Source organism: Pseudonaja textilis, chromosome Z, assembly GCF_049901715.1.
Source record: "Pseudonaja textilis isolate UNSWEBS1 chromosome Z, rPseTex1.2, whole genome shotgun sequence".
NCBI lineage: Eukaryota > Metazoa > Chordata > Lepidosauria > Squamata > Elapidae > Pseudonaja > Pseudonaja textilis.
The window spans coordinates 121,359,884-121,384,746 of NC_142008.1; the positions used below are offsets into that span (position 1 = coordinate 121,359,884).

The window sequence follows — 24,863 nt, forward strand, 5'->3', positions numbered from 1 at the left end:
GTTTACAGAGCATATACAGCATATTGGCCCCAACAATTTGCGTCTTCATTTTACCCACCTAGGAGGATGGAAGGCTGAGTCAATCTTGAACCTGGTGAGATTTGAATTGCCAAATTTACAGGCAGTCAGCAGTCAGCAGAAGTAGCTTGCAGTACTGCACTCTAACCACTGTGCACCATGGCTCATATAAGTTGCCAATAACTTTCCTCAGTTAAGAACTATCTGGAAATGAAACATTCCTCCTAAAAATCTCTCACTCCTCAAAGTGCTGAAGTAAGCGTAAGCAAAGCAGACATATGAACTGCTCAAATCAAACCACCCCAGATAATTTTGTCCTTTCTGGGTTCCCATATCCAGAAGAATTTAAGCTCTCCTTGATTCTCTTCTTTTCGATCATGTTTGCACTCACTATTGTTGGGAATTCACTGATCGTTTTGGTAGTGATCTCTGATCTTCAACTTCACAAGCCCATGTACTGGTTCCTGTGTCATCTCTCCATCCTAGACATGGCCTTTTCATCAGTGGTGGTCCCTACAATTATTGCAGGATTCAACCCTGGGGGCAATATGATCTCTTTTTCTGGATGTGTGACTCAAATATTTTTTTCAACTTCCTGGGATGTGCAGAAAGCTTTCTCTTCACCTTGATGACTTATGACCGCTTCTTGGCCATTTGTAAACCACTCCACTGTGGTACTATCATGAGCTGGAGACTCTGTCTCATCCTTTCCTTGGGTACCATAATTGGTGGCTGCCTCAACTCTACATTTCAAACATCGCTCACCTTTCACTTACCTTATGGACAAAGAAACCGTATTGACTATGTCTTCTGTGACATTCCTGCCATATTGAAGTTGGCTTGTGCTGATACAAAACTTAATGAGTTGATGACCTTCATTGATATTGGCCTTGTAGCAATGACTTGCTTTCTCCTTATTCTAGCTTCCTATGTTTACATCATCATGGCTATTTTGAGAATTAGTAGTAGTGAAGGACGGCGCCGAGCTTTCTCAACTTGCACTGCCCATCTTACTGTGGTGATCATATATTATCTCCCTGTGGTGTACCATTATGTAAGGCCAGCTTCTCAAGACTCCATGGATGGTGTGGTGAGCATGTTCTACACCACAGTAACACCTTTGTTAAACCCATTAATATATACCCTTAGGAACAAAGAAATGAAAGCTGCTCTGCTGAAACTCTTGGATGGGAATCCAGGTTAGGTAGCACAAAATATGTAAAACTATTTATATGTATTTTTAATAATAAAAATGGTCAATAGTTGTGTTTGTTTCATGTTTTGAATTATGTGTAAATTATCCTATTTTAGGGGCTCTTTTAATTTTTGAGGAACTGTTAAGAAATTTTTGGAGCTAGTTTAATTTTTAGAAAAAGCAAGACATTTTTTTTAAGTGCAGAGAAATTAGAATTAGAATAGAATGGAACTGGAAGGAACTTTGGAGGCCTCCTGTTCAAGCAGGAGAAGCTATACTATGTCAGACAAGTGACTGTCCAATCTCCTCTTACAAACCTCCAGCCCATGATTTCTGAAGATAAGCTGTTCCATTAGTTAATTGTCCTCACTGTTAGGAAGTTTCTCTTTAGTTCCAAGTTGCTTCTCTCCTTGATTAGTTTCCATCCATTGTTTCTTGTCCTGCCTTCTGATGCTTTGGAAAATAAATTGACCCCCTCCTCTTTGTGGCAGCCTCTCAAATACTGGAATACAGCTATCATGACCCCCCTAGTTTTTCTTTTCTCTAGACTAGCCAAACCCAAGTCTCCAGGCCTTTAATCACCTTTTAGTTGCTCTTATTTGAATTTTTTCCCAAAGTCTCAACATCTTTTTTTTAAATGTGGTGACCAGTGGTGGGATTCAAACTTTTTTACTACTGGTTCTGTGGATGTAGCTTGGTGGCCATGGCAAGAGAAGGATACTGTAAAATCTCCAATCAGAGGTGGCATTTGCCAGTTCTCCAAACTATTCAAAATTTCTGCTACTGGTTCTCCAGAACTGGTCAGAACCTGCTAAATACCACTTCTGGTGGTGACCAAAGCTGGATGCAGTATTCCAGGTGTGATCTTACTATTGCTTTATAAAGCAGTACTTATATTTCATGTGATCTTGATTCTATGCCTCTGTTTATACAACCAGAATTGTAATAACTTTTCGGCAGCTGCTGCATATTACTGGCTCATATTCAAATGATCATCCACTAGGACTCCAAGGTCCCTCTCATAGTTACTGTTTTTGAGCCGGGTCTTGTCTAAACTGTACTTATACCTATGATTTTTCCTGCCTAAATGTAAAACTTTGATTTTTTTTTTTCATATGACATAGGCAGTTTTGTGTCATCTTTCTTTCATAATTCAGGGAATGGTATCTTGTTTAGAAGGGGAAAGAGAAGAGGAAACATAAATTGGTCCAAGAGAATGATTCCAAATATTCCCCTGGAGTAATCTCAGATCAAAGAGAATTCTGCAGGGTCTCTGAAGGAAGTCTGAAATTTACAACCTGGAGACAATCAGATATATTGCAGGTTGTATAAATAACCTTGTTCTTTGTTCTTTTATTCATTAAAGCATAAGAAATAATGCATTTCTAGATTTGGAGATCTTTTGAGATGTACTTTTTCTGTAAGTACTGGAGTGGCATTGATAATAAAAGAATTATCTCAGCAATGTCTATGGAGACTCTCAGTCATTCAGGTCATGGTTGTTCCAAAAGTGCTTTTTTAAGAGGTAACTGAACTTTTTCTTTGAAGACATTTTGCTTCTCACACAAGAAGCTTCTTCAGCTTCTTCCCACCATCCAGTCAGAGCTGAAGAAGCTTCTTGGATGAGAAGCAAATTGCCTTCAAAGAAAAAAAAAAGAAGTCTAGTTGCCTCTTGAAAAAAGTACCTTTGTGTCTCAGCAATGATACTCTTACAATAATGCTAATATTTTTTCTGAGGATCAAACTGTGTTGAAATAGACTACATTTCTGTACATTCTTGTCAGGGATGTAGGGATCTGTGTACAGCAGTACCCTATGGAAAATTATGCCAAATTCTATCAAGAAAAAAATACAAGATTTTATTTTCCATATGAACTTTCCTTGAGGAGTAATTGAGTACTACATTCTGATTTTCTTCTAAATTGTCAACATTCAGTCATACCTCCTCTTCTGACTGGTCTCATTTCTCATCTCCATTACCTTTTTCTTGCATCCTATCTGTGGGGTCATCTCAGTCTGATGTTCCTGACCAAGTTTTGACACTTAAACTATAGTCCCTTACTGTGAGAACGTGGCTAAGGGTAGAAACCTTCAAAACTAGTCCTGCCTTAGCTGTTTGGGTGACTTTGGGCCAGTCACTCTCTCTCAGCCTAGGAAGAAAGCAATGGCCAACCACTTCCAAAATTTTGCCAATATATAGCAATGTTCCAATATTTGAAGGGCTGCCACAGAGAGGAAGGGGTCAAGCTATTCTCCAAAACACCTCAAGGCAGGACATGAGTCAGTGGGTGGAAACTAATCAAGGGGAGAACCAACCTAGTACAAAGGAGAAATTTCCTGACAGTGAGAACAATCAACCAGTGGAACAACTTGCCTCCAGAAGTTGTGGGTATTCCAACACTCGAAGTAAGAAGAGATTGGAAAACCATATGTCTGAAATAGCATAGGGTCTCCTGAGTAGTGGAACAGCAGGTTTCTTGAGTAGGGAGTTGGATTAGAAGACCTCCAAGGTCCCTTCCAATTCTGTTATTTTGATGTCCAGACAGTCACTAGGAATCAATATTGCCCCTACTATGATAGTTTAGATGGAGGGCTAGATTTGTGATGCATATTTTAAGGGGTCAAGAAACGTCATGTTTTGATGCTTTAAAAATATATCAGTTTTTTTGCAGATAAACGTGGCATGTCTCTAGATAATTTTTTTTTTAAATGTTTTTATTGCAGTTTTCAAAAATAGAAATCTCACATATTTTGTAACAACGTTTTGGCATCGACAAATACACATATCTTATATATATTATTATATACATACCTACATTAATACACTATTAAGTTCTCTTGCTTTATTTACTATAATCTTTATATAAGTGACTTATGATTATCTTTCACAGTTATGATTTTTCCAGATCATGTGACCAAAATTCAGATGCATGGCAACTGGTTCATAATTATGACAGTCGGTGTGTCCCATGGTGATGTGATCCTCTTTTGCAACCTTTTGACAAGCAAAGTCCATGGAGAAGCCAGATTCTCTAAACAACTGCAGTGATTCACTTAACAACTGAGGCAAGAAAGGTCATAAAATGGGGCAAAATTCACTTAACAAATGTCTCACTTAACAACAGAAATTTTGATCAAAAGCAGGGGAATGAAAATTTATTAAAATTATATAGGTAAATTTTGGAAGCGAAGAAATATATGAAATGATTATATGAATATGTCTGGAATAAATATAATATATAGTGTAGACGAGGAGATATACCATGTGGATCCTAAATGTACTAATCTTACTTTACTTTTACTTTTTTTTCTTTCATTGTCTGTCTAATTATATATTGGTCTTGAGAAAGTTATAGATGATAACATACATAAGGTAACATAAAATAGGTGGTAAGCTGAAAATGGAAATAATAGGGGATAAAGAATTGAAAATATATGTGAGGATGAAATTATTTTGATATTGAATTAATTAATTGAAATATGAAAGGGAAATTTATCTAAAGATTAGATAATAATTTAAAGTGATATTAATTAAGAAAGTTGAAAGTGTAACTATGGCTATGTATACATATTGTAATTTGGAATCATGTTGCTCATGTGAAGAGATGTGTAAAAAAATAAAAATAAAAAACTCTGAATAAAAAACCAGAAATTTGGGGCTCTATTGTGGTTGTAAGTCACGGAGTACCTGTATGTCAAAATGGTTACTGATCAGGTCAGCTTCATGACCAAACCTTTTTTACAACCATTTTGCAGTGGTTGTTAAGTGAATACTAAATTTATTAAGGGTAGCCATGATTCACAATGGGGCTGGTTTTGCTGAAAATTGGAAATCGCTGCCAGCTTTCAGCAAAACTATCATAAAACGTGCAGATTGTTATAAGCAGGTATAGGATTAAAGAATTCTTCGGAATTACCTCCTATTGGAAATAATGGGATCTTAACTCAATAGCTAATTGTTCTCTTGAATTATTATATGTCTGAACTTTCAACCTAATCTATTGTTGAAAATAATTGTACCCTAGTTGAATTTCTGGCGATCATAATTGCCATTCTCCTAAATTAACAATATTCTAAAATAATACTCAATGGAATTTGATGGAGCACTCAACAGCATTCCTTTCCCCAATGCCGGGTAATGAAGACATTGTGTCCAATAAACACATAACATTTAAAAGATGTCATGGGAGAAATATAGCAATGTTGCTAAAAGGATGCAGAAGGATACATGAGTATTTACTTCTCCATTTCAAATAGAGAGTCCATATCTTCAAAGAATCCATAATATCTCATATACTGCATCTTCTGTACATGAGAAAGGGAGGGAACATCTGATCCAAATAAGAAGAAATCAACAAGACTTGGATTATCTTACAAAAGTAGAACACAAAAGCTTACAATAAACCAACAATTTCCAAGAGCTGACCACATTTCTGGAATTTGAAACCTCTTTTTTTTTTTTTTTTTTGCTATTCATGCAACTCATTTTTCTCAGCTATCATTTTGGAACATTCTCAATTTGGTTGAAGATCTCCTGGCTACAACTGGGAAAAAAATGCAGTCTGCTTTTCATAAAATGACCAAGAGCAATTGAATGACATGTTATAAAGCTAAAAATCAGAAACCACTGAGTGAATGCAATGGTCTCTTTAGTATTGTGTTATGACCGATGATTGATCATTATGATTTATGATTGTGATGGTGGAATATCGCTTATTCGTATCTTCTGCAGATCGTAACTAGTCAAAAAAGACAACATTATATTAAGGCAAATAGTATAGTTGTCACAGATCTCTGTGCTTTTCCACAGTCATTTGGAAGAGGCAGGTACTTTCCAATTTTTTAGATATTCAGGAGTGCTAGAAGGAAATTGCTAAATAAGTTTCACTTCAAGATACTTCCCTAGAAGCATCCCTTTTTAAGTGAAAGAGCCTGCTCACAATTTTGGAAGATAGATGATAAATATGAAATCAAAAGTAAAAATAATAGTTCTTTCTCCACCAGACTGAATATTGATTTAATATTTTTAATGCATTTCATATAATGCCCCCTTAACATATGGCAGAAAGTGGGTGATGTAACATTGTTTTGTAGATCTGAAAACAACAGCAACAACAACAACAACATAGTAAATGAATTCAAGTCCTACAAAATGCACAAAAGCTGTCAGGGATGTCTATTCAGTTGGAAATATCTCCAGACAACTTGCCTCTTAGAGTAGATCATTCAGCAAAGTATAAATAAAAATAACTGACACATAGAATGTCCAAATCAATCAGCCCCGCATGACCTTATCCTTTCTGGGTTTCAATATCCACAAGGATTCAAGCTACCAGTGCTGTTATTCTTCTCAATCATGTTTGCACTCACTTTCTGGAAATTCCCTCATCATCGGGTCATCTCTAACCTTCACTTGCATAAGCCCATGTATTGGTTCCTTTGTCATCTCTCCATCCTGGACATGGCCTTCTCAGCTGTGGTGGTTCCCAAAGTGGGATTGCAGGGTTTAGTTCTAGAGGGAAAATCATTTTCTTTTCTGGTTACACAGGTATTTGTTCTGAACTCTGTTGGATGTGCAGAATCTTTTCTTTACACCTTGATGGTTTGTGACCACTTTTGGCCATCTGTAAACCACTCCATTATACCAACTTCATGAGTTGGAAAACCTGTCTCCCCCTCTCCTTGGGTACCATAATTGGAAGCAGCCTCAATTCTACATTTCTGACATCCCTCACCTTTCATTTGCCTTATGGAGAGAACAACTATATTGACTATGTCTTCTGTGCTGCCATCCATCCTGAAGCTGACTTGTGTTGATGTAAAATTTAATGAATTTATGATAATTGTTAACATAAGTTTCATTGCAAAGACCTGCTTTTTCCTCATCCTAGCATTTTATGCTTACATCATCACAGCCATTTTGAAAATTAGTAGCAGTGAAGGACAACAAAGAGCCTTTTCCACTTGCTCTGCCCATCTTAGTGTGGTATGCATATACTACTTGCCAATATTTTATCATTATTTGAGGCCAGAATATGAGGATTTCCTAGATAGAGTGGTAATGTGTTGTACACCACTATCATCCCTTTGCTGAACCCAATAACACCCAGGAACAAAGAGATTCAAATGTCTCTGGTGAAACTCTTGCATGAGCAACCAGAGTAGGTAGCTGGAAGTAAACCCAAGACATGATGAATGTTCAGATTTATCTCATCTTTCCAACTCTGTTTTTCTGTTATTTTCAGATTGAATTCTTACCTATTTTATGGGTCCTCACTACACATTTGTCTGGGTGCAGCTCAACGTGCAACTAAACCCACCTATCCTCCAATAAAACAGACAGTGTACATACATCTGAATGCTTTATTGAAAGAACAGGATATGGTGAAACAGCAATGCTCTGTCTGTGGGATGTGGCTTTGTCCTTGGATGAGCAGGTGCCACAGATTAAGATGGATTCTTCTTTGTGCTTCTGCCTTCTCCAAATGCTAAAGGGAATGGAGTCTAGCTTCTCAGCATTTGTTTTGAGAATGTGGTCTGATGCATAAACAGGTTGGGTCAGCTTCATACAATATAATTTGTATTTGTCTCTCCGGGATTAGATGGGGCTAGAGGGCAACAACAGTATATAACGGTTATATGCTGGGGCATGACAGGTCTACTGAAATTTTCTATTGAGCACTTTTAAAATGTGGATATAACTGGTCAATTTGCACAGAAAGCCCAAGGAGCTGATTAAATATATGAGCATCAGCAGGTTGTTTCAAATCACACAGTCTGCTATGTGTTATCACTTCATTATTAATTTGGCCAGGAACAGGTCCCATCAGCTGTCACCTACCTTCTCTCCTAGAGAAGTCTTCATCCAGCCAGAGCTTGGTTAAAGAAGATCAAGATGTCCTTGCTCAGCCAACCTCAGGTATCTCTGCTCACTTGGACACAGAAGAGGATGAACTCCAACAAATCATTCTGTGCACCACATCACTTCAGGAGGTGTGATATTTCTACCTCTTCCTACACTGCTAGCTAGGATTCCATTGCCTCCTAAAAGGTCTGTTTCTGAAGAGATCTCAACAAGAGAGAGGGAAATCAGACAGGGAGAAAAGAATTATTGAGCAACTAATTTTTCATGAGAGTTATACATGACTATCTCTTTTAGAAATGCACTTAATACCTTTCTTGAATGGTTCACCGTATGCTTCTGCCATGCTGTATGAATCTGCCATTGTAACCTAAATAAACGTTGTTCTTTTGTGTCTTCATTCACTAAACTTGAGAACTAGAAGATTCTATAGTTATATTTTCAGATATTATACATAGTTCTTTTTCTTCATGTACAGCAAAAGCATCGTGAAATTTTTCCCTGACTATAAAGTTCTTACCATGAACTTCATGCTTTTTTTGGCAAGCAAAGATGCTCATATACACCAGATGTACATTTTTAGTATTGCAAACACTAGAACTACCTGAACCTCTCAATTTCTTCCTAAAAACACACACATTGTATGTATCTAGAATACATGAAATAATGTATTGTTTTAGTAGGACATCAGTTGTGCCCTACTCTTAGTGACTTTTTAGGCAGGTGCTCTCCATGCTACCCTGCCAAACACAGCTTCTTTCAGTTGTTAGATGTTCATCTTTGTATCAGCTTGGATGGTATCAGGCCAATGAAGTCAATGATGCTAGGGAATGGTTAGTACAAGAGGAAAGGGCAAAAAAGTGTTCCTTCAACAAGGATTTTGACAGGCTTGAAGATTGGGTGCTATCTAACAAAATGAAATTCAATGATGAAAAAAGTAAGTTTATCATTTAGGCAAGAAAAATCAAATGGACAGGTATAGTATACTTGTAGTTGGTACCTGCTCAATAGCAGTAACTGTGAGAGGGACCTTGGGGTCCTAGTGGACAATCACTTAAATATGAGCCAGCAGTGTGTTGCAGCTGCCAAAAAATCCAACATAGTCCAAGACTGCATAAACAAAGGGATAGAATCAAGAGCACATGAAGTGCTAATACCACTTTATAATCCCTTGGTAAGATCACATTTGGAATACTGTATATAGTTTTAGTCACCACAACATAAAAAAGATGTTGAGACTCTAGAAAGAATGCAGAGGAGAGTAACACAGATGTTTAGGGGATTGGAGGCTAAAACATATGAAGAACAGTTGCTGGAATTGAGTATGTCTAATTTGATGAAAAGAAGCACTAGGGATGACATGATAGCAATATTCTAACATCTCACCAATTGCCACAAAGAAGAAGGAATCAAGCTATTTTCCACCTGAAGGCAATGGATGGAATCTAATCAAGGAGACAAGCATGAATCTAAGGAGAAATTCTCTGATAGAACAATTATTCAGTGGAACAACTTGTCTCCAGAAGTTCTGAAAGCTCCAACACTGGAAGTTTTTAAGAAGAGATTGGACAACCATTTATCTGAAATGGTATAGGATTTCCTGCCTGAGTTGTAGGTTGGACTAGAGACTTCCAAAATCCATTCCAACTCTTCTGTTCTGTTCTACTCCTTCTTCTTGTTCCATAAACCAGTCCTAGCATCATTGACTTCTCCAAGGAATTTTCATACATGATATGGCCAAAAATAGTAAATATGTGAAATAATAAAATGTGTTTAATCGGTATGACTGCGGATGTTTCATGACGAAAGAAGCAAATGTTCCTGCCTGAGATGGATAAAAATAAATCAGGAAAGAGACAAGAAGAATCAGGGATTTTAAGATGAAATCAACATTATTAATCAGTGGAAAAACATTCAACCTATGAATTTAGGAGGAGGAAAAAGATAATCCAAATGATAAAGCAGGAAAATGATTCTGACAGTCAGCTCTGTATTACAAAGAATTGTTCTCAATTAATTCCCTTTGGAAACAATAAGATCATAATTCATGGCTAATCATCTCTTGATTATTATGTATGCAAACTTTCAAACTTACCTATTATTTGAAAGTAATTGTTTCCTGGTGGATTTCTGGCAATCATAATTGCCTTTCTGCTCAATCAGTAATATTTTAAAGCAAAATAACTAGGGAATAAGGGCAGAGCCTTCACTCAAGATGCAATGTTTTAGAGCATATTACATGGGGGCGGAGCTGGCATCGCTATGATACGGCATGCGATCTTGGAGGTCTGAGATCGCTGCTGATATCTGGAGGGTCCAAGTGGATCTAAACCATCCTGAAGAGACGGTGAATGTAAAGAGCGCATCCTGTCGATCCCAGGGATATCGCAAAGTCCCTGGTAGATCCAGGAGAAGCTCTTTTTGCCAGCGGCAAAGAGACAGCCATTAAACTGCTGAAGTTGGGACAGCTCCAAAACAAAAGAGAATGAAAGAGAAAGTGTGCTGGTTTGGTGAGAACTTTTCTTTATTTAAAGATTTGAGAGGACAAGGAAAAGAAAGAATCTGTAAAAGTTTTTCGACAGAAGTGAATAAGCGGCGATTTTAAACATTAATGTCAAAGTAATATTTTTATTTTTTTTTCTTATTGCTGAGGTTCCAATATTTCAAAACTGGACTGGTTTTTTCCTTTTTTAAAAAAAAAAAAATCCACTCTTTTCTTTCCCCTTTTTGATTTTATAATATATTAAGTCAGAGACTCCCTTTTAGTCTTTTTTTTTTTTTAAATATTTTTTTCCTTTTTTATTTCTTATTATACTCTGCCGGAAAAGGAGGGGGAAAGTGAAAGCTAAAGAAACTTTGTAACACTGCCAACTAGAGGCTTAGAAAAACTCTGCTTTTCCTTTGACCAGACAAAGCTGAGAAAGAATTTAGACTTTTTTCAAGGACACTGCCTGTTTGATAAGGTAGAAGGAAGAGCATGGGAGAGTATTATTGCAGGTGCTCTTCTGGGTTTCTATCAACAGCTGAAGTCTGGTGTTGAAACCTAGGGGGAAAAAAAGGTGATAAGTTTTTGGAGAAGAAAGTTATAATAAGAGCCTTGGATAATTAAAGAAAGTGCAGTGTGCTCTTTTTACTTTTTCAAAGCTGTGCTATCCCTCCTCACCAGCTTTATTTTATTTCATTTTATCTTTTTTTTTTTTTTTTGCAATAGCTATTTGGATCTTTGGCTTTGTTGGAGCTTGTCTTTGTTTTTATTTTTATTTTTCCTTTGGAAGTCCAATCTCTATGCTTGCTTTTTATTTTAAAGGGAAAGCTTTAGGATTAATGTTTCCTTTTTTTAAAGGGAATAGCCATTTTTCCTCTCCTTTCTGGGTATTTTTGTTTTTTCATCTCCCTTTCTGGTTTATTTTTATGCACTCTTTTCTATTTGAGACCTCTCAATTGGATTAAGGTATTGAAGAACCTGAAGAATTTTTCCTTTCCTCTTTTTTTTCCAAGCCTTTTTCTTCATCTAACCACTGACTGGATTAAGGTATACAAGAACCTGAAGAAATTTTGTCCTCCCTTTTTTTTCTTCTTTTTTTTAATCATTACTATTTGGCTTCTTTTTTTCTACTATTTTTATTTCAAACTACAACTATAATTGGTTACTTCACAATTGGATTAAGGTTTAGAAGAACCTGAAGATTTTGAATTGCTTAAAATGAGTAGGAAATTAACAGCTCCTGGTTCTTCAACTTCTACTTCCTCCTCTCCACCATGTGGAGGACAATGTTCAATACAGACAATGTTAAAGCAAGAAAAAGAACAAGAAAAAATGACTCTGCAGATGATTATGCAAGGAATTCAAAATATTCAAGCAAGATCGGAGAATATTGAAAAGAGAATAGAGAACATTGAACAAAGAACAGAGTACATTGAACAAAGAACAGGGAAAACCAATGAAAAAGTGGAGAACATCCAACAAAAGATGTTGAAGTATGATGAGAGATTCCAAAAAATTGAAGAAGATAAACAGACAAGAAGATTGGAGATATTGATAATAGATTAACAGTGGTTGAACAAGATAAAAGTGGTATGTTGAGATGGGAGATGGATAGATCAGAATTCTATCAGATTCCAAAACATAGAGGAAGAAAAAGGACAAAACTTAGCTGAGACAATGATAGAAATACTGGCTGAAGGTTTGGAAATAACTCAAGAGAAGATGATGGATGGAATAGATGAGGTTTATCGAGTTTTCACAAGATATGAGATGAGAAATAGCTTACCAAGCTATTCACATTATATTTATGAAGAAAGCCTTTAAAACGCAAATATTGCAAGTGGCAAAAGAGAAAACATTGAAATATAAAGACAAGGAGATTGTAGTCTTGAAACAAATAGAAGTGTGAGAGAGATGAGAAGAGAATACCGATTCCTGACTAAAATGCTACTTTAAAAAGAGGTGAATTATATATGGCTGATTCCAGAAGGTTTAATGTTCACATGGCAAGAACAGAGACATAGAATTGACTCAATTGAGAAAGCAGAATTATTTTATATAGAATTTTTTGGAGGGAGAGAGGAAGAGGCAGAAAAAGAAATCTCACTAATTGAAATCCAAGAGGACTGCCAAATGGCAATTGAAAAAGAAGAAGGTGCAGTAGGTGGAAAGGTGGAAGCCAAAGAACAACATGAACCAAGATCTATGAGAGCTGCTAAACCTAACTACAAAATATAACTATGGAAGAGAAAAAACTGATTACAATTAATATAAATGGACTTAACTTAGCCATTAAAAGAAGGAAAACCTTTCATAAATTGGAGAAATTAAAATTTGATATAATTTGTCTGCAAGAAGTACATATTAAAAAACAATATGAACAATTGTTGATACAGCCAAAACTAGGGAAAATATTTACTTCCTTGACACAATGTAAGAAAAGAGGAGTGGTTTTATATATTAAAGAGACCATCCCAGCAAAATTTTATACCGATGATGACGGAAGAATACTAATGGCGTAAATAATGGACAATAATAGGAAAACACTCCTGATTGCAATCTATGCTCTGAATGACAAACAAGAAGAATTCTACAAAAAATTACATATGAAAATAATTGAACTGGACAATGCTAATATAGTTATGACGGGAGATTTTAATGGAATTGTAGACAATAAATTGGACTATACAGCACAGAAAACAATAAAGCAAAACAGAAAGACTCTCCCTAAATCTTTTTTTAAAATGGTAGATGAAATAAACTTAAAAGATACATGGAGAGAAAGAAATGCTAAAACTAAACAATACACCTTCTATTCAAATAGACACTCATCATGGTCCAGAATAGATATGATATGGATGTCAACAGAATTAATAACTCATATTCAAGAAATAAATATTGAAACAAGTACTTGGGCAGATCACAATCCAATGACAATTAAATGGAAAGGACAAAAAGGAAGATCTAGATGGACATTAAATAATACTATTTTAAAGGAAAAAGACTTCACACAGTGGATGGAGAAAGAATTGGCTTTTTTCTTTAGAGAAAACAAAAAAGAAGATACATCAATTCAGAATGTATGGGATATAATGAAGGCATATGTTAGAGGCTTGATAATAGACTATACAAGGAAAAGAAATACTATGAAAAGATTAGCCTCTAAGGCCCTAGAGGATGAGTATAAAAGACTTGAAAAAGAGCTACAGAAAATGCCACAGAAAAAGGACATCAAGCTAAAAATGGATATAGTTAAAAATAAAATGGGTCAAATAGAAAAAAAAGAATTACCACAGAAAATTAGAGGTGCTAAACAGAACTACTTTGAAGATGCAAACAAACCAGGTAGATGGTTAGCATATAAATTGAGAAAGCAGAAAGAATCAAGGAAAATATTGCAATTAACAGATGACCAAGGCCAAGTTTGCTATGGTAGTAAAGAGAAGAAGGAAATCATTCAAGACTTCTATGGGAAACTATATATGCAAGAGAATATTGATGAGGAAAGAGTTAAACAGTACTTACAGAATGCTAATTTACCTCAGATACCTAAAGAGATTGAAACAATGTTAGAAAGCAGTATAACGATGATGGAGTTAACTGAAGCACTCAAGAAGCAAAATAATGGAAAGGCACCTGGCCCAGATGGACTTCTGGTGGAATTTTACAAAACATTACAAGAATCGTTGAATCTTCCATTGCTAGAAGTTATGAATGAAGTTATGTTAAAGAAGAAGATACCTAAATCATGGTCAGAACCCTATATTACACTTGTTCCAAAAGAGGAGGCTGATCCATTACAAATTAAGAACTATAGACCTATTTCTCTATTAAATGCAGATTATAAAAATCTTTGTTTCAATATTGGCAGAAAGACTTAAAAATATCTAAATAATTTTATTCATCCTGATCAAAATGGATTTCTGCCAAAGAGACAAATTAAAGACAATATGAGAGTAATCTTGGACACTTTGGAATACTACGAGGCACATCCTGAAAAACAAATGGCTCTGATATTTCTAGATGCACAGAAGGCATTTGATAATGTGAATTGGCGATTCATGTTATTACTGCTGGAACAGATGGGCTTTGCTAGAAAATTTATTCAAGCAATAGAAGCTATATACTACAAACAAACGGCAAAGGTAATGATAGAGGGAGAACTGACAGACTCTATCAGTATAAGAAAAGGAACAAGAGAAGGGTGTCCACTATCACCTTTGTTTTTTGTGTTAACTTTGGAAGTGCTAAACAGAAATATTAGAGATGGAAAGAATATAAATGGAATAAAAATCAAAAAGGAAGAATTTAAGCTGCAAGCATTTGCAGATGATCTGGTTCTCATCTTAGAAGACCCGTTAGAAACAGCACCAAAATTGATAGAAAAGATAGAGACATGTGGAAAGGTGGCTGGTTTGAAAGATAAGGCAAAGATCTTGACAAAGAATATGCTATTAAGACAAAAAGAAGAACTGGCAGACCTATTGAAAATTCAGGTCATGAATAAGATCAAGTACTTGGGGATATATTTGACAGCAAGATGTAGTAAACTAAACAAGAATATATCAAACTTAAACAGCAGATATCGCTAGATCTGGCAAAATGGGAAAATTTACAACTGTGACTGATAGGGAGAATTTCAACAATCAAGATGAATATATTACCCAGAATTTTATATTTGTTTCAAACAATACCAGTTAGGCTTGGAAAAGATTACTTTGAAGATTTAAATAAAATTGTGTTGAAATATATATGGCAAGGTAAGAAAGCGAGAATAAAGTTAAAACTTTTGCAAGATGCTAGAATTAGAGGAGGATTTGGTTTGCCTAATTATATTATCAAGCTACAAATCTGATGTGGGTTAAGGAATGGATAACACTAAGACATACTAGATTGTTGACATTAGAAGGACATGATCTGTTGTTGGGGTGGCATGCTTTTTTATGGTATAAAGGAACTAAAACACATGGGTATTTTAGAAGACATTATATACGGGAGTCTCTGTGGTTAAACTGGGAGAAGATTAAAAGACAATGTTATTTGAAAATTCCAGTCTGGCTATCGACTACTGAAGCCTTTTCTTATCCTATAATATACAAAAAGGAACAAACAGATATGGTGAAATATTGAATGAAAAGGGTGAACTTGAATCTATACAAAACCTAGAGAAACAAGGTATAAAGATGAGTTGGTTTTCATATGCGCAAATACATTCAAGGTATGATAAAGATTCTAAAATGGAAGGTTTCTATGATAAATTAACTGATTTAGGTAAGGTTTTGACAGGTGCTGATAAAAAGGTGATTAAAAAATTGTATGGATATTTATTAGAAATTAAATTAGAAGAAGAACAAGTTAAAGAAACCTATGATTGCTTGGGGAAGAATTTTGGATATGGGATTGAAATGGCAAAAATTGTGGTCTCAAAATTATAAAATGACAATGTCAACAGCATATAAAGAAAATTTGTATAAAATGTTTTACAGGTGGCATTTTCCCCCAACAAGAATAGCAAGAATGTTCAAGAATAAATCCGAAAAATGTTGGAAATGTCCTCAGACACCTGGCTCATTGTTACCATATGTGGTGGACTTGTGCAGATGCTAAAAAATACTGGACTAAAATCCACATGTGGTTGGAAAAAATGACAAAAAAAAAAACATATAGACTTGAAACCAGAGATATTTTTATTGGGAATTTTACCTGAAATATATAGTAAAGTCTTGAAATACCTGATTGTAAATGTATTAACAGCAGCTAGGCTTGTATTTGTCAAAAACTGGAAAAATGGGAAAACACCATCACAGGAGGAAATTATTAAGAAAATATTGGAATGTGCTGAAATGAGTAGATTGACATTTGAAATTAGAGAACAAGTGGATAATCAATTTTATAAAATTTGGGATTTATTCTATCAATGGCTAGACAATAAAATACAGCAATGAAATATGTAGACTTTTAGAAAATAATAAATATATAAAGATGTACTTCTTTCTTATCTACAAAATGATTTTACGATAGATTTGGGATGATAATATGAACTGTTATAAAACAAACTAAGTAAATTATGATTATCTTGTAAAACATGAATGAATAAAAGTATAGTCAAATGGTTGATTAATAATGATACTAAGGTATTTAATTTTTGATTGAAAATACAAGATTATATGCAATGTAATTGTAATTGAAGACTACGAAATGGAAGCACAAAACAATTTGTAAACCAACTGGCACACTGTATGTATACATATGGAAGATGGTTTGATGTTTTTATGTTTTGTTTGCTTATGTTTGTTTTTAAAAACCAATAAAAACTTAAATAAAAAAAGATGCAATGTTTTAGAAAGATATGGAGACAGAAGAACCTAAATACTCCCATCTGAAGAAATGAAAATATATGGCTCTACCCAGGGGTTGGATTCTACCAGTTTGCACCTATTCACTAGAACTGGTTGTTAACATTCTAAGCAGTTCGGAGAACCAGTTGTTAGAAGAAATTACTGGCCTAATCCTGTAAGGAAGGCAGGACAGAAACATTCTGATGTTGCCTACAGAAACTGCCTCTCCACTAACCCTTATTATATTTTTGGCAGGACTAGACTTCCTGTATCAGGAACTTCTGTGGAGTTTTTTTCCCCTCCTTTGCTGGTACTTTGCTTGTGTGGAGTGACCATTCAAAGTTACAATGGCACTGAAAAAAGTGACATGACCATTTTTCACACTTACAACTGTTGCAGCATCCTTATAGTCATGAGAGGCCAGGGGAGGAGATGTGTGCCTTGATGTGAGTGATATTGAGTTGGCCACGCCCAGCCAATAACATGACCATCAAGCCACGCCCACCAACTTAGCCACGCCCACATAAAAATTGAATCCCACCCCTGGCTCTACCTAATTCTTCATTTTCAATTGAGAGTTCACATCAAATAGGAGTCCATCAAAACTTCACAACAGACCTCCAAAGCTCTGCAGATGTGAAAGAATGAGACCCTAAGCCTAATTCAAATTAAGAAGGAATCAACAAGACTTGGAATATCCTGCAAACATACAACATATAAACTTACAAAAACCCACCCTAGTATTTCACAACAGCTGACTGCATTTTTGGAACTTCAACACCTTCCTTCGATGTTCATGCAACTCATTTTCTCAGCCATCATTTTGGAAAGGAGTTCTTCAGATCTTCTCCTGCATTCTCAACCTAGTTGAAGATCTTGGTACAACTCGAACAAAATTTCAGTTTTGGAAAAGAAAAATCATCTACTGTCTATAAATTGCCCAAGACTGAACATCATGGTAAAATACTAAAAAACAAATAATTTAATTGCCATCAATAGTTTTCTTCTGCTACCAGTATTTCTGCAACAGAATTAGCAATTTATGGCAGTCATAGCAACAATATAATTTTGCCAGTTACAATCTGCTTTACATGGGCAACCAAAGCTCAAGGGGAATTCAATAGTTCTTTCTCCAACATGTTCACAGTATTGGAATTAGTCATTGAGGAGGCAAATTATAATCTTCCCAAAAAATAAATCCAATGAGTGAGTTCAAGGTCCTTTAACTATTGAATTTTATTGTTGAGGGGTTATTTATTGTTATGATTTGTGAGTGTTATGATTCAATATTGCATATTCATCTCTCTTGCAGATATTATCTAGTTGGGAGAAAAAAGCAAAATTACACTGAGGCAAATAATATAAACATGAGGATTTCTCTGGATTTTTACTTAGACATTTGGGAGGAGAAATTTTTTAAACCTGCATAAATCCAGGAGTATCGCTGAGAAGTCACTCTATAATAGTTCTTACCTAGTAGCTTCCTTTGATTGAAGAAATTAACTGCTAACATTTTTAAATACAGATATCAGATAAAGGAAAAAGTACCCTCTATCAAATGTTTGTTTATCTAATAATTTTAAAATATTTTATATACCTGCCCCCCTGATATATGATAGCATGAGAATAATATGTGATATTGATTTCTATGTTTGAAGGAAAAATGTACAGCAATGCATGAAATGTCTTTCTTGTTGAGTCAATGAAAGTGTTACAACACGCATAGAAGCTGTAGGAGATCTCTTCATAGTAGAACTAACTCAAAGTGAAGTGCTCAGTTAGATTAGCTCATTAGCTCAAGTACCTGGATACATAAAAGAAACACAGAAACATGGAGTGCGCAAACCATAAAGCCCCAAATGAGTTTATCCTTTCTGGATTTCCATATCCACAAGGGTTCAAGGTGCCCTTGCTTCTCTTCTCAATCATGTTTGCACTCACTCTTTGTGGAAATTCTCTGATCATCTTGGCAGTGATCATCAACCTTCAACTGCACAAGCCCATGTACTGGTTCCTCTGTCATCTCTCCATCCTGGACATGATCTTCTCAGCTGTGGTGGTTCCCAAAGTGATTGCAGGGTCCAGTTCGAGAGGGAAGATCATTTCCTTTCCTGGATGCATTACACAAGCATTCTTTTTTAACACTGTCGGGTGTACAGAATCCTTTCTTTACATTGTGATGGCTTATGACTGCTTCGTGGCCATTTGCAAACCTCTCCACTATGGCAACATCATGAGCTAGAAAGTCTGTCTCATCCTCTCCTTGGGTACCCTAATTGGAGGCAGCCTCAACTCTGCATTTCAGACATTTCTCACTTTTTATTTGCCTTATGGAGAGGACAACTTTGAAAAATCATTCAGGACCAGCTCCTTGCCAAAACTATGGTCACAAGCCATGGTCATCCCCATCTTCAAAAAGGGAGACCCCAGCCTAGTTGAAAATTACAGACCAATCTCTTTATGCTGCATAACCTGTAAAGTCATGGAATCAATTATTAACCAATCCATTATCCTCCTCTTAGAAACAAACAACCTACTCTCTAATAAACAATTTGGTTTCAGGAAAAAACTATCATGTATTCTGCAACTCTTACACTGCAAAAACATATGGACTACACAACTCAATCAGGGCAAAGCAATGGACACAATCTACATAGACTTCTGTAAAGCCTTTGATTCAGTGGTACACGACAAACTACTCCTAAAACTAAAATCTTACAGTATCTCTGGACACATGAATTACTGGATAGAGGCATTCCTGACAAAGAGACAACAATGGTCAAAATTGGGAGCATCCTATCAAATTCTGTACCTGCCAACAGTGGTGTCCCCCAAGACAGTGTTCTAGGACCAATTCTTTTCATACTCTACATAAATGACCTCTGTGATCATATCAAGAGCAACTGCGTTCTCTTTGCTGATGATGTAAAGCTATTCAACACCACAGACAATACTGCTACCCTTCAAAAAGACCTTGACTATGTATCAGAATGGTCAAACAAATGGCAACTTTAAATCTCAACAAATGAATGCTCTGTCCTACATATTGGCCAAAAAACAACAACCAGAAAATAAAATACAGACTGAATAGTCAAGGCCTTGTTGATGATCCAAACTCTGTCAAGGACCTTGGAGTACTCATCTCTAATGATCTAATTGCTAGAGCCCACTGTAACCAAATAGCCAAAAAGGCATTAAGATTTGTTAACCTAATCCTATGTAGCCTTTTCTCTGGTAATATTATACTAATAACTAGAGCATACAAAACATTTGCTAGATTAATACTCAAATACAGCTCATCAGTCTGGAACCCACATTACATATCTGATATTAACACAGTTGAGAAAGTCCAGAAATATTTCACAAGAAGAGTTCTCCACTCCTCTACTTGTTGCAGAATATCTTATGCCACCAGACTCGAAATTCTAGACCTAGAAAACCTAGAACTCTGCCACCTTCAGTCCAATCTAAGTATAGTATATAAAATCATACATTGCAATGTCCTACCTGTCAATGAATACTTCAGCTTCAACCATAACATCACTAGAGCAAACAATAGATACAAACTGAAGGTTAACCGCACCAAACTTGATTGCAAGAAATACGACTTCAGCAACAGAGTGGTCAATGTCTGGAATACTCTACCTGACTCTGTGGTTTCTTTCCCAAACCCCAAAAACTTTAACCTTAGACTGTCTACCATTGACCTCACCCCTTTCCTAAGAAGCCTGTAGGGGGCATGCATAAGCGCACCAACGTGCCTACCATCCCTGTCTTATTGTTTTTTTTATTTTATTTTTATTTTTCTTATAAGTATCCATGTATTCATAATTATGTTTTTACTTATACCTATTATCTTGTAAGCAATTGACAAATAAAAATAAAGAAATAAAATAAATAAACATCATCTACATTCTTATTGGCCTCTTACACAACTTCATTTATCTTCTTCTGTCTAATTCAGTCCCCTCTTCTCAACAGCATCACATCTATGGGACCATTTGAATCTGATGTTTTCAGATAGGCAGTTACTTTAAAATTGGATTTTGGACTCCCTTACTATGAAGGTTAGTTTGGATGGAAGTGTGGTAGCAATAGCACTTAGACATATACAGTTTCATAGTGCTTTACAGCCCTCTCTAAGTGGTTCACAGAATCAGTCTATTGCCCCCAACAAACTGGGTCCTCATTTTACCAACCTTGGAAGGATACAAGGCTTAGTTCAACCTTGATTCAGTCAGAATCGAACTCCTGGTAGTGGGCAGAGTTAGCCTGCGATACTGAATTTTAACCACTGAACCATTATGGCTTTAATCATTTGCCTGATATGTATTTCAAAAATTAAGAAAACTTGACATTCAGGGTAACTACATATTCTCTAATAAAAACATCAAATATTTGGACAAACAAACTTGTATATGATTCAATTATTTGCTTAAACCAGAATTTTCTCTATTACAGTTGGAATATTTGGGAAAGACACATTTCTTTATACGTCCTAATACTCATTTATCGAGTTTGTAGCCCACATCCCCCACATCTCACATCCAGGTGTCTGAAAGCTAAATGAAGCAACAATATAAGATTCAACAATATTACCTTTTATAGTGGAGAAACAGCTATTAGAAAATGAAAGGCAAAAATTTATTATTGCCATTCATGAAAATGGTGTCTGATTTATTATATTAAAAACAGAAATAAGATGATTCAATTTACAGTAACCATGGATGCATCTTTGGCAGAACTAAAGAACCAGACCTTCCTGGATCATTAAGGTTCAATATTGACTTGATGGCACATGTTCACATATTGTGTGGCAATGGCAGCAGCACTCACAAAAGAAGTCAAGATAGTGGCTTCCTTGTTGTATCATGTGATTGCAGCTACTATGTTGACCTTTAGGATCAAACCTGAAAACCCTGTGTCAGGCACAAGCAACCAGGAACACGAATTGAGTTCTATGCATTTCAAATGTATTACATGTTACCTATACACAAGAATCTGATTTACTAATGGTCAAGATCAATTGCCATTAGATACGAATCAATGGAATTCATGGAGTGGACTAAGGTCTCTTGTGGGAGCATAATGACTCCAAGCTGATGATGCATTTGATCCTTCTGTTGGGCTCAGCCTGGTCATCTCCTACAACACAGATGAGTCACGATGGCACAGTGGTTAGAATGCAGTACTGCAGGCTACTTCTGCTGACTGTTGGCTGCCTGCAATTTGGCAAATCAAATCTCACCCGGCTCAAGGCTGACTCAGCCTACCGTCCTTCAGTAAAATGAAGACCAAGATTGTTGAGGGGAAATATGCTGACTCTGTAAACCACTTAGAGAGGGCTGTAAAAGCACTGTGAAACTGTATATAAGTCTGAGTGCTGTATATAAGTCTGAGTGCTATCACAGGAATGAACATGATGGATCCTTAGAGATAACTTTTGTTATCCTTTTTTGCAACTATAAATTCATGCAATAGCCATTTTCTTTGTCCTTTTGTTTGTACTGGAAACAAAACCACCAAAATCAACAGGGCATTTTCTAAATCAAAATTAACATAGAATCATAGATTCAGATGAGAAATAATGTTCACCCCAAAAGGAAGTTCTCTGAAACAAGGCCAGATCACATACATTGGAGGTATGTTTTTAGTATAGCATACTCAAGAATAAAGGGACACAGTGGTTTAGTGGCTAAGATACTAAGCTTGTCATTCAGAAAGGTCAGCAGTTCAGCAGTTCAAATCCCTAGCACCATGGTATGGAGTGAGCTCCCATTACTTGTCCTAGCTTTTGCCAACCTAGCAGTTCGAAAGCATATAAAAATACAAAGAGAAAAAAAGGGACCACTTTGGTGAGAAGGTAACAGTGTTCCATGCACCTTTGGTGTTTAGTCATGCCGGCCACATGACCATGCAGACGTTTTTGGACAATTCTGGTTCTTCAGCTTTCTAACGGAGATGAGTACCGCCTCCTAGAACCAGAAATGACTAGCACATATGTGCAAGGGGAACCTTTATCTTTACCCAAAAATTAACCGTATCCCTTCCTAAAAACATATAGATGTATTCAGAATACATGAAACAGTAAGATCTACTTTATCACTATGACTTTTGATGTTTCACAACTTGGACAGATAACCACACTGCCCGAGTTAGGTGAAACTCAATCACAAAAGAGATAAGATGGATTGTGGATTTCAAGATGAAGACAACATTATCACTGATCAAGGTGGAAACTGAAATTCTAACTATGCATTTGGAGGATGGGAAAGGTAATCCTAATGGAAAGGCAAGAAAATCATTAACAGTCAATTCCGCAGTAAAAAAAGAATTGTTTTGAATTAATTCCCATTGGAAACAAAAGGATCATAAATCACAGCTAATCATCTCTTTGATTACTATGTATGCAAACTTTCAAACTTATCAATTGTTTGAAAATAATTGTTCCCCAGTGGACTTTCTGGCAATCATAATTGCCTTTCTCTTAAATCAGTAATATTTAAATAACATGTCCTATCTCTAGGGACTAAAGGCAGAGTGTTCTCTGAAGATGCAATATTTTAAAAAGATATGGAAACTGAGGTATCTAATGCTCCTACCTAAAGAAATGGAGTTATGTGAGTCCGCCTAATTCTTCACTTCACACTGAAAGTTCATATCAAGCAGGAATCCATCAGAACTTCACAATCAATCTCCAAAGCTCTTTGAATGGAAAAGAATGAAAACACCTATTCCTAATTAAGAAGGCAAATGAAGATTTGGAATATCATATTAACTCATACCATATAAGCTTAAAATAAGCTCATTTTCAAAACTGCTGACTGCTTTTCTGGAATGTCAACACAATTGAGTCGCAATTCAGTGTTCCATTTTGTAAAGAAGTTCTTTTGGATCTTTTCCTCTATTCTCAATCTGGTTGAAGATTTCCGTAGAACTTAAAATTGCAGTCTCTGAAATGAAAGATCATCTGCTATCCTTAAATTGCCCAATGGAAACTCAATGGCATGGAATAAAGCTAAAACTCAGAAAGCAAATCACCTAAATACATATCCACAGCTTCTGTCTGCTACTCTGCGACTGCATTAGCAATTTGTGTCAGTCCCAACAAAATATATTTTCACCAGTTGTAATCCATTTTACATCAGCCACCGCAGCTTAGAGGGAAGTCAATAGCTTCTTCTCCAACATGTTCAGAACATTGAAAATGGTCCCTGAAAGGCAAGTTTTGCCCCTCACAAGAATAATCCATTGAGTGGAGTTCAAAAGTCTCTTTAGTGCTATGTTATGATCTATTGTTAGGATTTGTGAGTGTTATGCTTGAATATTGCTCCTTCATATCGCCTGCAGGCTGTAACAAGTTGAAAAAGCAATGTTATAATAAGCCACAGGATCTCTGTGGCATACTAATCAGTCATTGGGAGGGAGAGACTTTTCAAACTTATATATATTCAGGATTGTTAGAGACAATTCACTAATTAAGTGACTCACTAAATCCTGTCAGACCTGATGAAGCTTCTTGGATGAAAAGTAAAATGTCTTCAAAAGAAAAACCAAGAAAGTCCTGTTGCCTCCTGAAAAATCCCCTTTGGGCCACTAGATAATTGTTCCACCTAGAGATACTTTTCAAGGAGCTTCCCTTTATTAGTGAAATAGACTGTTCACTATTTGATAGATGAATATGAAATAAAGGGGGAAACAGTAGCTTTTTCTCCATCACATTGAATATTTATTAATTTAAAAGCTTTTAAATGTGTTTTCTACAGTGGTGCCTTGACATGTGACAGAATGAGGATGATGTGATATTGTTTTCTACATCTGAAACAAGAGCATACAGCAGAGTAAGTAAACTCAAGTCCTACAAAACACACAGAAACTGTGAGACACGTCTATCCTTCAGGCAAAGTGTTCCATTTGATTGGCTCATTGCTCAAAGACCTGGACGCATATAAGAATAAGTGACAC

The 24,863-nt window shown here is 35.9% G+C and overlaps 1 protein-coding gene and 1 pseudogene across 1 annotated transcript; both read left to right on the forward strand.

Annotated features, from left to right (window-relative positions):
* Positions 1-296: 296 nt before the first annotated feature.
* On the forward strand, positions 297-1,222 carry LOC113451528 (olfactory receptor 10G6-like). Its single transcript, XM_087917281.1, is given in 2 exon segments — positions 297-597; positions 600-1,222. Coding segments are annotated over 2 exon segments (924 nt in total).
* Positions 1,223-6,569: 5,347 nt separating this feature from the next.
* Positions 6,570-7,378, forward strand: LOC113451527 (olfactory receptor 10G6-like; annotated as a pseudogene).
* The last annotated feature ends 17,485 nt before the right edge of the window (positions 7,379-24,863 follow it).